The sequence below is a fragment of the Muntiacus reevesi genome, chromosome 9, assembly GCF_963930625.1.
Source record: "Muntiacus reevesi chromosome 9, mMunRee1.1, whole genome shotgun sequence".
Classification (NCBI taxonomy): Eukaryota; Metazoa; Chordata; class Mammalia; order Artiodactyla; family Cervidae; genus Muntiacus; species Muntiacus reevesi.
The window spans coordinates 3,869,180-3,882,822 of NC_089257.1; the positions used below are offsets into that span (position 1 = coordinate 3,869,180).

Consider the following 13,643-nt stretch of genomic DNA (forward strand, 5'->3'; position numbering starts at 1 on the left):
TTTTTTTCCTCTTTAATATGGGAATACTATTCACTTTCCTTATGGTGAGGTTTAATTGAGGTCATGCATTTGAATGTGTCTATGGTATCTTCGGGCTTCCCACGTGGTGCAGATGGTAAAGAACGCTCCTGCCATTGCTGGAGAGGTAAGAGATACAGGTTCGATCCCTGGGTCAGGGAGATCCCCTGGAAAAGAGCATGGCAACCCACTCCAGCATTCACGCCTGGAGAATCCCGAGGACAGAGGTGCCTGGCCGGATGTGGTCCATAGGGTTGCAGAGAGTTGAATGTGGCTGAAGTGACTTAACATGCATGATGTGTGGTACTTTAGGCATCCATTGAAAGTCTATTTTTTTTCAGCTATTTTGGTGAAGGAAAGTGGTTAAGATTGAAAGTTAAGAAAGATAAGTGTTTTGAATCTGAGATCTCCTGGCTGGGTGAACTTGGGTCAGTCACTTGACCACCCTGATTTCAGTTACTTCTTCCAGAAAAGTGGGTTGTATTACCTGTATCACACTGAATGAACTACACGACAGAAAAGAACTCTACAAAGTCTAAATTCCTGTGTCACCGTACGCTTTAAACATTGTTCAACGTTTTGATTCTCGCCAGATGAATTGCTGTCTATTTCACGCACTCCAGTTGCAGGAGTCTGAGAAGTTTCTACTTGGGTGAAGTTGTTTTTTCCAGATTTTACTCACCTATTTGTAACGTTCTTCTTATAAGACAATGATTCCATTTCAAAACAAAACAAATAAAACAAAACAAAATCATAATGCCAAGAGCAAAAATCAAAACCTGAAATACACATAGTATCTACTGTCAGCATCTGAGCCCATCCAAAACCTAGTGTAAATAATAGTTAGACCTTGAGGCTTAATTAACTTTCAAGTTTTTCCAGATGGGAATCCTGAAAAATTGCTTTGGAGGGAGATGAGTGATCATGGAACTTGAACACGTACTTGAAATGCTTTTGGAAAGACGGCCAAGCTCCCAGCCACCCAGCAGCTGGAAGAGAGAGAGAGAGGGCAGACTTCGAGTTGCTTACCGTGGCGTCTTCCCCAGCGTAGTAACTGAGGATCTTGCGCCCACCGGGATGCCTGTCCGCCCAGCCAGTAACATCGTAGACCTTGCGATTGATCACCAGCCACTGGTCAGTCTCCTGACTGTGTCTCTGGATCTCCTGCCAGGTGTACCTGTTGAGGCTTTTTCTGGGCAAGTCGCACTTGTCATTTGCCTCCTGCCTTGCAGAGAGTCTGGCTTTCCCACCCGCTCCTGGTTTCCCATTTGCCTGATGCCTCGCACCTAGGTACAGCTGGTTCTTGTCTACAAGGCTCCCATTGCCCTCAGGCTTTTCTTCAAACATCATTGCCTTTGTACTTTTAGAATCTCTGGCTTGACACCGAGAATTTCTATTTCTCACCTGATTCAACTACAGAATGACCTTTTCCCTCTCCTTTTATTCCATGAATTAAGAAGCCTACACAGAAAACTTCTTAGACTACTTGACTCTTGGCAAACCTGATAGTGAGCTCCTTCCAAGCCTCTCACTTCTCTGTCCTGAGTCTTTTCTGTCCTGATGAAGACTGTACTACCTTTTCCCACACCCAAGATTAGTCTACCATTCTCTCTTCTCTCTCTCTGCTGGCTGATCTTTTAGCAGCGTTCTTATTCATCATTTAATGCCCCTTAGTCAAGAGCTGGAGCCAATCACAGCCCAGAGGATGGTGTGGCCTGACCCCTGGGAGGAGGGGCTGGGCTCCCTCTCTGCTGACTGCCTACACTGGATCATGCTGGGTCAGGTGCATTAGCTCACCCCTGTGTCTCTGAAAGGAATAGTTATTTTAATTCAACACACGAGCAGAAAATTTCAAAACCTTTAGGAGGATATGAATGCCTCCTGGAATTGGGAAATGTTCTTTCTTTGTTGTTGTTAAAATTGGAAATTTTCTTTTTGTTCTGGTTTTCTCAGATTACTTAATTTTTTTTTTTCAAACTGAAGGATAATTGCTTTACAGAATTTTGTGGCCTTCTGTCATACATCAACAAGAATCAGCCACAGGTACGACCATATCCCTTGTATCTCCCTCCCCCTCTTCCCCTTCTAGATTGTCATAGAACCCTGTTTGAATTCGCTGAGTCACACAGCAAATAGTTCTTTTGACAGCGGTTATTTCTCCCTAAGGGTTTTAAATTTCTGAAAAGAGCATTTTTTACTTTAAAATGTTTGTAACACCCTATTGAGGTTACATTGGTTTATAGCATTATATAAACTTCAGGTGTGGAAAATTATAATTCAACTTCTAAAATACTACAGCGTGCTCACCACCAAAAGTTTTATTTTCTATCAGTCACCATACAGTTGACTTTCTTTACCCATTTTACCATCCTCCCAACACTTCCACTAGAGTAGCCACTTCACTGTTCTGTACGTTTGTTTTTAACATTTCAAGTTTATATTCCAGAAAGGAGTGAAATCATATGGCAGCTGTCTTTCTCTGCTTGATTTTTTTCACTTAGTATAATATTCTCAAGAAAGTGAAGTTGCTCAGTCATGTCCAAGTCCATGCAACCCCATGGACTGTAGCCTACCAGGGTCCTCTGTCCATGGGATTTTCCAGGCAAGAATACTGGAGTGGGTTGCTGTTTCCTTCTCCAGGGGATCTTCCCAATCCAGGGGTTGAACCTGGGTCTCCCCCACATTGCAGGCAGATGCTTTGCCATCTGAGCCACCAGGGAAGTCCAAATTCTCAAGGGCCTTCGCTATTTCCAAAAGGGTTAAGATTTCATCTTTCAATCATTTTAATTATCTTTTAATGATTTCTGATCATTTTTATCTGTTTTGTTTTCTTTGCTTTATTCTTCAGTTAGCACTCTGCTTTGATTTTGTTTTATTTATTTATTTTAGCTTTTTAAAAATTGTTTGGTTTCCTTTTTATCTTCTTTAGTTTGTCTGGTTGTTCTCTTGTGTTTTGTTTTGGTTTTCATTCTGTCTTCATTTCTTTTGTGTGTATGTGTTACTTTGTTCTTGTTTCTATTTACAATTTGGGGCTTTGTCTTTTCTTTCTTTTTTCTTTTTCTTTAATCCTCATTAAAGGATTTTGATTTGCATTTCCCTGATGACTAACAGGAGAGGGCAATGGCACCCCACTCCAGTGCTCTTGCCTGGAAAATCCCATGGACGGAGGAGCCCGGTAAACTGCAGTCCATGGGGTCGCGAAGAGTCGGACACAACTGAGCGACTTCGCTTTCATTTTGCACATTCATGCATTGGAGAAGGAAATGGCAACCCACTCCAGTGTTCTTGCCTGGAGAATCCCAGGGACGGGGGAGCCTGGCGGGCTGCCGTCTGTGGGGCCGCATAGAGTCGGACATGATTGAAGCGACTTGGCGGTGGTGGATGACTAACAATGTTGATCATCTTTTCATATATCTGTTGGTCATCTGCATATCTTCTCTGGAAATATGTCTATTCGTTTCTTCTGCCCATATTTTAACTGTGTTGTCTGTTTTTTGGAGGTTGAGTTCTATGAGCCGTTCATGTTGTTTGGACCCCAAATGTTATGCCCGATGTCCGAATCCCCGAGTGGGAAGAGAGAAGGCCTCCGAGACAATGCAACTCGCAGGAAGGGAAGTTTATTACTGACTCGAGCCAGGACTCCCTGCCGCAACAACACAGTGGTGCGGGTCAGAGACCCCGAGCCCAAGCTGTTACACAGATTTATAGGGTGAGAAGCGGATTGGTTACACGTTTGCAAAACAATTTCATTGGTCAATACTTTTGCGCACGTGGGACTTTCCTGGGGGTTTCCGTCCCGTTCCTAATTTCCTAACTGGTAAACGTCCGTCAGTGTTAAGTGAAATCTAATTGGTCCTAATTGGCAAACAGTGGTCAGTGTTATGCGAAAGCTACCTGATAATCTTACCAAGTAGGAAGGCCTACTCCTCATCTAAGTTGCATTACTTCTGCTCGCCTCACGTTCCCCCCTGTCTGTTGTTCAAGTAGAGGAATCTTCCTCTTTTCCATCTTGGGCCACTGACACTATAAGTGGACCCAGGAGGGTGGAGTCAGCCAGGGGGAGTGTTGAAACCAAGACTCAAACCATCTCTGCTGGGCTTCCCGTTCTCTCTTTCTCCTTGCAGAGACAGTGAAACTTGGTTAAATTGCACCCATATCTGAAGTACTTGGCCCTGCGGATTGCGCCACACTCGGGACTACCAAATCTGTTTCCTACATCCCATTCCCGGGGCCCATCACAAGAGGTTACACAGCCCCAGCTCCTGCAATAAGCTTTCCATGCCACCACAGGTTTGCCCGGGCACTCGAAGCTCCCGGTCCCCACAGCTCCCCATGGCCCGAATTGTGGGTATTTCCACCGGGGTCCTTAATTAGGAGACCTCCTGGCGGGATTGCAGTGAACCCAGGGTCCAATCCTGTAGGAGTGGTAAGGAGAAGGGCCTTTCCATACAGAATCTAAAAAGGGCAGCTTATAAGGGGTGTTACGTGCCTGAAAGAGTGGGAAGGGAAGGAGGGTCACCCAGTCCCCGCCAGTCTCTATTGCCAACTTTGTATTCATTCTCTCAACCTGTCCTGAGCTCTGGGGATTATATTTCCATTTCATCCCCAGAGCTTGGGCCAGCCCTTGTACAATCTGACTCACAAAGGCAGGTCCGTTATCAGAGCCCATAGTCACTGGCAGCCTGTACCTAGGCACTATCTCCTCTAAGCTCTCCCTTCCACTCACCCCGAGAAGGTATCTACCAGACTTGCCTGGTCTTACCTCAGTGAAATCTATCTCCCAGTGTTGTCCGGCTCTTCCCCTTGGTACCTTGTTCCCGTGTGCTGCTTTTTCCCTGTGCTCATCAGCTGGCATGCTTTGCAAGCCTGGATTATCTCTTGTCCAGTTGCATTTTCCTCAAACCCTGATCAACACGCAGATTCAGTCCATATTTGCTTTCTACTGAGTATATCCAATCTTCTTCTTCAGAGACTCTGGCATCTCAGGGGGAGGAGGGCGAGGGAGCCTGAAGTAGACCTTCACAGAATCATAGATAAACCACTGCAGTGCAGTCAGAGTGCCGATCATGATGATGCGGGCAAAGCGTCCCTTCCATACACCTCTAAATCCAAGTCTCTTGAGGACCTGAGAGGCACTGCTACCCTTCTCTTTATTCAACACAAACACCACGGAATCGGCAACAGTTCAAAGCAGGCAAACTTCATGGTATCTGTCTCATCCAAAGAGGAGCAATCCCCTTGTATACATTTTTGGGAGCTACATCCCTCAGAGTGTTAGCATAACCTGGTTGGGTTTGAATTCGAACCTTAGCAGCTTCCATAGGAGCCAGAGCAATGTCAGCAAAGAATTCAGCACTGGCAGAGGCAGCCAAATACAGTGATGTGCACCACAGATAGGCATTCTCCTCTCCAAGCATGTTGTTGTAAGACTTCATAAAAGCCAAACTTTCAGAGCCCCTGCAGGGAGTAGCCAATGAAGGTCAGGGCCCATCTTTTGGCCAAACCACGGAAACCATAACTGAAAATCCATTAAAAATGCCCTTGTACTTCTGTGGGTCCACCTGCAAAAGGCATTTCACTAAATCCAGAGGAACAACAGCAGTGTGTGTCAGACCACAACTTAAGACCCCACCAAAGCCACACAGTGCATAAAACTTCACGGAGCCATATTCACAACTGTACTCTTCTACCGCGGTGGCTCCTGCTTTCCTTTGTCCATCTTTTACATAGCTGCTCCCATCGGTGAAACATACTAGCTCACTGTTGTCTAGGGGTACTTCAGTTAAGTCTTTTCGTGCTGCCAGGGCCTCAGCCAGTATCTCGCTGCAATCATGGAGCTACAAACATCTGGAATGGCTTATTTGGGTTAGGCAGGGCATGGGCTGGGGCTTCTAGTAGGGCCCGTCTGAGTGTCTGGAAAGCCTGTTTCATTGGCTCAGTCCAAGTCCAGTTTGGGGTCTCTTTACTTCCCTCATACAAGGGCCAGGCCTTCTCAGCAAACCCCATGATCCACAGTCTGCAATATCCAACAGTCCCCAGAAACTCTCTCACCTGGCGGGGGGTCTTGGGCTCTGGTCCTTCATGGCCTGGGTTAGCCACCTTTGCCCCTGCCTGATCTTATACCCCGAACAGGTGACCTCTTGCCGGGCTCTTTGTGTAGCAGAAGTACCTCTGGGTGGCAAGTCCGATATTCGTAGAGGTCCTCACTCAGAGCCTCATTCAACAAGGTAGGGGAGTTCTTGAACCCCTGTGGGATTACCGGTTGGCCTTCCCCCTCAGTCCACTCAAAGGCAAATGTCTCCTGGCTCTGGGACGCCAGGGGTAGTCTGAAAAAGCATCTTTCAAGTACTCAGGCAGCAAACTGCTCAGGAGGGTATATGGGTTAGAGACAGTGGGGTGTATGTCACTCACCCGTTTGTTGACTTCTCACAGGTAATCTGTCCCCCCTGGCTTCTTCAGCTGCAGTAAGGGGGTGTTCCAAGGGGATTGACACTGCTTGAGAATTCCAGCATCCATGAGATGTCGAATGTGGGGAGTGATCCCCCGCCGAGCTTCCTGGCTCATGGGGTACTATCTCACCCTCACAGGAGTTGCCTAGGCCTTTAGCTCGATGACGACCGGATGTCTGTTTGGCCAGTCCCATCCCTGCTGTTTCAGCCCAGACCAACGGGTATTTATTCATCTCTTAAGGTTAGGGATAAGACATGTATCAGCTATCCAAGTCCATCCATGACTGTCATTCTCCCAGCTCTGTAGGCTTAACTGAATAAAACCCAATGGCCTCTCCTTTCTCCCACAGAATCTTAGCATAATCAGTACTGCTATGACACAGGAATGGGATCTCATTTCTCTCCATTTCCTGCTTTAACCATTCTCTCCCCAAGAGTTCTCACTTGCTTAAGCCCCTCTCTAGAAGGGACAGATGTTTTCACAATATCATCAATAGCCCACCACTGATCAGCAAGGTAAAGTGCCACAGCTGTGAGTGAGTCCTCAGGTGCAAAAAGAGCAAGAACTTTCTGGGTCTGTTCTCCACCATAGAGAGGTACAAAGCCTACATTTGACAGGCTAATACGAAAACATTCCAGATTTTCAGGGTCCCCATACCTCAGATCTAGCATGTAATCTTCAGCAGAATTTTCCAGTTCCTCATTACTGCAATTATCCAACATATCCACAGGGAATGCCATCGGCCACAAGTCTCTTCCAAGTAGAGGGGCTGGGCATTCTGGTATCACCAAAAACGAATGGGACACCTGGTGGGTCCCCAGATCTACTTTTCGTTACCCAGGACATGGGGTGGGGTGCCGAGTCTTGACTCCCCTAGTCACTGTCTTCCCCCGCATATAGAACTCGAGTTCCAGGGGAGATTCTCTCTCTCTGGGTCGTACCTCTCCTCAGGTCCCTCTTAGGGCACTCGCTTTTCCAGTGCCCCTGTTCTTTGCAGTAGGCGCACTGATCTTTCTTTAGGGCCTGCCTTTTTGGTTTCTGTTTTCTCCCGTCCAGGGGTCTCAAGGTTCCCTCAATTCTGTTCTGGCTTTTATCCCCACAAAAAGAATCTGGGCTAGCTCCCTCTGGTTCTTCTGCTTTTCCCTTGTTCTATATTCTCTATCTTCCTTCCTGATCTTCTCAGCTAATTCCCTTTCCTCCCATCGAATTCGTTCTTCCCTTTCTTCTGGGGTCTCCCTATTATTAAATACCTTTTCAGGTGCTTTCAATAAATCCTGTATCATCTGTTCTCCCAATCCCTCTATCTTTTGTAGTTTCCTCCTAATATCTGGGGCTGCCTGATTTACAAACGCTAGTAGAACTGCAGCGCGTGACTCCTCAGCCTGGGGGTCCATAGGTGTATATTGCCTGAAAGCTTCCATCAGCCTCTCTAGGAAGGCTGCCGGGCTCTCAGTGGGTTCTTGCCTTACTAAATTTACCTTTGCCAAATTTGTCAGCTTTCTTGCTGCGGCTCGCAGGTCAGTCATCAGAATCTGGCAGTACACTCGGAGATGCTCCCTACCTTCCACTCGCTCAAAATCCCAGTTAGGCCGCAACAGAGGAAACCCCTCGTCCACGAGATGAGGCTGGTCGGTTGGCCTCCCGTCGGCTCTGGGACCCGATTCCACGCTTCAGCCAGAATTCGCTCCTGCAATAGCTGCTGACAATTGTAGTGAAAGGAGAGTTTCACCTGGTCGGGCTTCTAGTTACTGAGGCTCACTTATTGTAGGGCCTTCAGAGTCCGCCAGGGTGTAGCCCTGGCCGGGACTCATCAATTGCCCCCACAACCATTTGCCTGTTCACTGAAACTCCTGAAAAGAGTAGGAACGAGACCAGAGACAATGCCGGCACACACACACAGACACGGACCAACACGGAGAGCCGAAGACAAACACACGGACAGACAAACGTCAGCCGACAACACAGCGCTGGGTTTTCGGGCCCCCTGACCAGACTCGGGATCAGGAGAGGAACTCTCCTTCCCACAGAGCCAGCTGCCTTCCAGTGCGCTCGCTGGCCTCGGCCTTACTCCGGCTGGAGAAAGCTTTCTCCTGTGCCAGATACCTTCCTGCTTCACAGCAGGGCCCCGGATTTACTCTGGACTTCCTGAGACAATGCCGGCACACACACAAACACAGAGAGCCATGACAAACACACAGACAGCTGACAACACAGCGCTGGGTTTTTGGGCCCCCTGAGTTTTCCTGAGCACCGGTGCTATTATCTATCCTTCCCCTCTGTCCTGGAAGTGTTCTCTTCCCCCGGTCAAGGGATCCCAGACGAGCCCCCAAATGTTATGCCCAATGTCCGAATCCCCGAGCAGGAAGAGAGAAGGCTTCCAAGACAATGCAACTCGCAGGAAGGGAAGTTTATTACTGACTCGAGTCAGGACTCCCTGCCTGCAACCAACACAGTGGTGTGGGTCAGAGAGCCCCGAGCCCAAGCTGTTACACTAATTTATAGGGTGAGAAGCAGATTGGTTACACGTTTGCAAAACAGTTTCATTGGTCAATACTTTCGCGCACGTGGGACTTTCCTGGGGGTTTCCATCCCGTTCCTAATTTCCTAATTGGTAAACGTCCGTCAGTGTTAAGTGAAATCTAATTGGTCCTAATTGGCAAACAGTGGTCAGTGTTAAGCGAAAGTTACCTGATAATCTTACCAAGTAGGAAGGCCTACTCCTAATCTAAGTTGCGTTACTTCTGCTTGCCTCACACCTTTTTGCTCATATCATTTGCAAATATTTTCTTCCATTCAGTAAGTTGTCTTTCTTGTTCTGTTGGTGGTTTCCTTTGTAGTGGAAAGCTTTTAAGTAGGTCCCATTTGCTTATTTTTATTTATTTATTTTATTTGTCACTGTGCTTGGGCTTCATTGCTGAGCACAGGCTTTCTCTAGTTGCAGTGAACAAGGGGTGCTCTTTGTTGAAGTGGCTTCCTTGCTGTGCAGTGTGGACTCTAGACTCTTTGCTGAGCATGGGCTTTCTCGACTTGCAGTGAGCAAGGGGCACTCTTTGTTGAAGTGGCTTCCTTGCTGGGCAGTGTGGACTCTAGGCTCATTGCTGAGCATGGGCTTTCTCGACTTGCAGTGAGCGAGGGGCACTCTTTGTTGAAGTGGCTTCCTTGCTGGGCAGTGTGGACTCTAGGCTCATTGCTGAGCATGGACTTTCTCGAGTTGCAGTAGCAAGGGGTGCTCTTTGTTGAAGTGGCTGCTTGCTGTGCAGTGTGGACTCTAGGCTCATTGCTGAGCATGGACTTTCTCGAGTTGCAGTGAGCGAGGGGCACTCTTTGTTGAAGTGGCCTCCTTGCTGTGCAGTATGTTCTCTAGGCTCATTGCTGAGCATGGACTTTCTCGAGTTGCAGTGAGCAAGGGGTGCTCTTTGTTGAAGTGGCCTCCTTGCTGTGCAGTGTGGACTCCAGGCTCACAGGCTTCAGCAGGTGTCTTGTTGGCCCTAGAGTGTGGGCTCAGTGGTTGTGTGGAGTTGTGGCTTAGTTATTCCATGGCACGTGGGATCCTCCTTGACAAGGGATTGAATTTGCGTCCCCTGCATCGGCAGGTGAACCCTTAACTGCTAGACCACCAGGGAAGTCTCTTATGTGTTTACTTTTGCTTTTATTTCTTTTATTTTATGCTGTTCAGTCGCTCAGTCATGTCCAACTCTTTGTGACCCCATGGACTGCAGCACACCAGGCTTCCTTGTCCTTCAACATCTCCCAGAGCTTGCTCAAACTCCTGTCCATTGTACATGTGTGTACATGTGTACATGTATGTTCACCCAAGTTCATGCCCAAGTTCAAGAAGAATGAAAGTGGAGAAGCCACTTAAGAAGCTCTTGCAGTACTCCAAGGGAGAGGTGATGATGGATTACACATGAGAGTGGCAGTAAAAGGGGAGAGATTGTGCAAATGAAGTTATTCTTTAAGATTCTCTCTGATATATTGCTTTTCTAACAAGGAAAAAAAAAAGTTGAATTTAAAAAGCCAGGTCTTTAGTCCATGTAGGTATTTCCCCATGCTCCAACAATACCCAGTGATTAATCCCATCAGAACTCTCATTTGCTGGAAACACATATAATTGCTGCTTTTTAAATGTCAAGCCAAATATAATTAGTGTCTTATGGCTCAGTGTAGGAAACAAAATTCATCTGAACATGCTCATGTTGAGCGTCTATTTTGTGCCAGCATTGTGCTGGTTCCTACAACCTTGTATGTGTTCATTTTAATCATCTGACTTTCACCCAGGGACACTTACTAAGGACCATGACCTTTATATCTATATTTCTAACCACCTATACAGTGACTGGCAAATTTTAATAGAAAGAGCCCTATTTGTACAGAAGAAGCAAGGTTTGGGTCCTTGGCAAAGCTAGAAATAAAAGAATCAACAAAGATAGTGGTTTGGGGATGGATTTTTCCGGTTCCAAATGATATTGTCCTCATGGTTGGCAATTTACTGAAGAGATAAATGATTGGCAGGGATAGAAACAATTTTCTAACTCCTATTAAAACCTAAGGGAACTTTGATCTCATCCCTTGAGCCAAAGTCCTGAGAATATGCAGGAACTAATTCTGAAGTTGGAATTTAGCTGTCTCTGTGGTGTGGTGTTATGTTTTTGAGATTGGTTCATGCTTTGGAACATTATTCTGAAATAATGAAGTTGGATCCTGGTTTATAAACTCCATGGTGGGGACCGGGCTGAATGACAGGTATCGTCAGTAAAAATCTTTTATGAAACCAAGTAGAATTGGTAATTCATGGTGGGAGTATATGATTATGTAAAAAGAGCATGTGGTTTTTTGAAGAATGGAATTTCCTCTGCTTAGTCTATGGCATCTACCATGACCTTGTCAGGAACTTAATGTACATGATCTTTGAACTTACTCCTTTGCACCTGGGCCACATCCAAATCACAATATTTGTGCTATGATGATAAACAAAATGGGCTCTCCTCTCACAAGTAAGAGAAACACTCCCAGGAACAGTACATTTCTTCAAAATGATGGTGATAATGATTTGACAGTGGTAACAATAATAAAACATTGATTAAGCACCAAAGATATACCAGCAGTATTCTAAACCCTTCACATGCATCAGAAAAATTTATCTTCACAATAGTCCTATGGGCCAAGCACTAAAAGCTTTAGTAACTTACTTTTATTTACACAGCTCACAGTGGCAGGAATGGCACATCACTTACACAATGACTAGTCTTCTAGCCGTAGTTACACTTCTCAACCGTGAAACTTCTTTCTGCTGCACAAAAACTTTGTTTCTGCAGTAGGATTTGTTTGGGAACCTTCTCTCTTTACCTGGCCAGGAAAACGTCTATATATCCATTAAGACTCATTTAAGGAAATGTGAAGATTTCTTTAATCTCTTGTGTTTTATTCGTACTTAGTATATTTTGCTACATACTAATGTTCATTAAGTTCCTGTCCGGGGGCTCACACGGTAAAGCGTCTGCCTGCAATGCAGGTGACCTTGTTTTGATCCCTGGGTTGGGAAGATCCTCTGGAGAAGGAAATGGCTACTTCAGTAGTCTTGCCTGGAAAACTCCATGGACAGAGGAGCCTTGTAGGCTACAGTCCATGTCGTTGCAAAAGAGTCAGACACGACTGAGCGACTTCACTTCACTTTGCCTTCACTGCTAATCTCTACACAATTCTTGATTCTTTTTATCCTTGGGACCAGGTCAATGCATACTAAATGCTTTATGAGTGAATAATGAAAAAGTGACTATAAGAGCTTGATTATTTGCGTAGAGCCAAAATTCAGACAGTAAGCAGCATAAATGAATTCTCCTGAGAAGTATTTATGTCTATCCATCATCTCTTTCTAGTAGAATTGCCCAGCCTCTGATGGTGTAGTTCAATTGGAGCAACTATGTCTCTGTAACGTGACCCTTCTCCTCTAAACCACAGAGGCTGATTTAGGAGAGTTACTCCGCTCCAGCTGAGCCAGAGAACTTCTTTTGGAATTAGCTATTATCTTGAATGGAGGATATGTAAATTTAAGAGCTATTGACCACAGTTGCTCTCCAGCACTTGGGCCAGGAAGCCCAAAGGCTTCTCTGTAGCATGTGGGAAAATTGAGGAAATACATGTAAAAAAAAAGTCAAGATTCTAAATTCAGGAAAATTTCCTGAATAGATTTCTTGTAGTATTCCAGTGACTGAGAGCAATAGGCTCCATGAGAAAATAATCATTTTTATCGTGTCCACTATCATATTATCAGTTCTAGCAGAATAGGCATTTAAGAATTATTTGTTCAATGAATAAAGAGGCAGGGTCCTGAGAAGAAGGAATACCTGGAGCAAGGAAAGGGAGAGCAGGTCTAGTCCTCATGTCTCGTGTGGGGTTATAATCGATTGCCACAGTTGGTGCCATCATTCGAACTTAGAATCTCCTGTTCTGAAAAATGTTGCAAAAATTTACCTGGGTGGATTAGATAAGTATGAGTTATCTGGAAAGCTTTTGTAAATGTAGAATTCTGGGTGTCAGCCTGTGGAAATTCTGATTCAGTTAGTTCAAGGTGGTGTTTCCAGAGTCTGCATTTTCTGAAAGTTCCCCAGATGATTCTATTGAACAAATGGGTTTTTAGAGTTTCTTGAATTCCCACACCCTATGGTTCATTCATCTCCCAGTTCTACTACTAGACTTTTTATTCCATTAAGTGTGTTTTAGATAACATCAAATTGCCATTCATCAGGGACTACTGATGAAATGATCAAATGTAGGTAAAGAACAGCACAAACTGATTGCTCTGCTTTTAAAATTCCCTGGTGAAAATTCAGTTATCACCATCCTTCAATGAAGAAAACAACAATTCTTACTTTTGGCTTAGAATTTTCAAGGTACCATCTAATCAGAATGTAAGACAAACCCCTCTTTTACATGTGAAGGCACCAATCAGTAATATGACAAGGCCAGACAATGTGGGTTTTTTTGAAAGCCCTCTGTTTATCATTGTAAGCTGTCCTCATTTATCCTGACCCTTTCTGTTTGCTTTCCACAGACTTAGTTTTAGTTCAAGATAAACTGGAAGCTGAAACTCTGATCATAAACATAAATTGCACCATTGTGAATTGTGAATGGGTCTGTACTTAGAGATCCTGTGAGTCATGGTGCTGGTGGCTGTC

The 13,643-nt window shown here is 45.3% G+C and overlaps 1 protein-coding gene and 1 pseudogene across 1 annotated transcript in view; both read right to left on the minus strand.

Moving 5' to 3' along the window:
• LOC136174282 (fatty acid desaturase 2-like protein FADS2B) overlaps positions 1-1,637 on the minus strand; it is a 43,214-nt gene extending 41,577 nt beyond the window's left edge. The window contains exon 1 of the mRNA XM_065944325.1: positions 1,048-1,637. Coding sequence (XP_065800397.1) covers positions 1,048-1,368 — 321 coding nt within the window. The 5' untranslated portion in view covers positions 1,369-1,637. The remainder of the gene's footprint in view (positions 1-1,047) is intronic.
• Positions 1,638-4,957: 3,320 nt separating this feature from the next.
• On the minus strand, positions 4,958-6,700 carry LOC136174635 (solute carrier family 25 member 3 pseudogene; annotated as a pseudogene).
• Between the last annotated feature and the right edge of the window lie 6,943 nt (positions 6,701-13,643).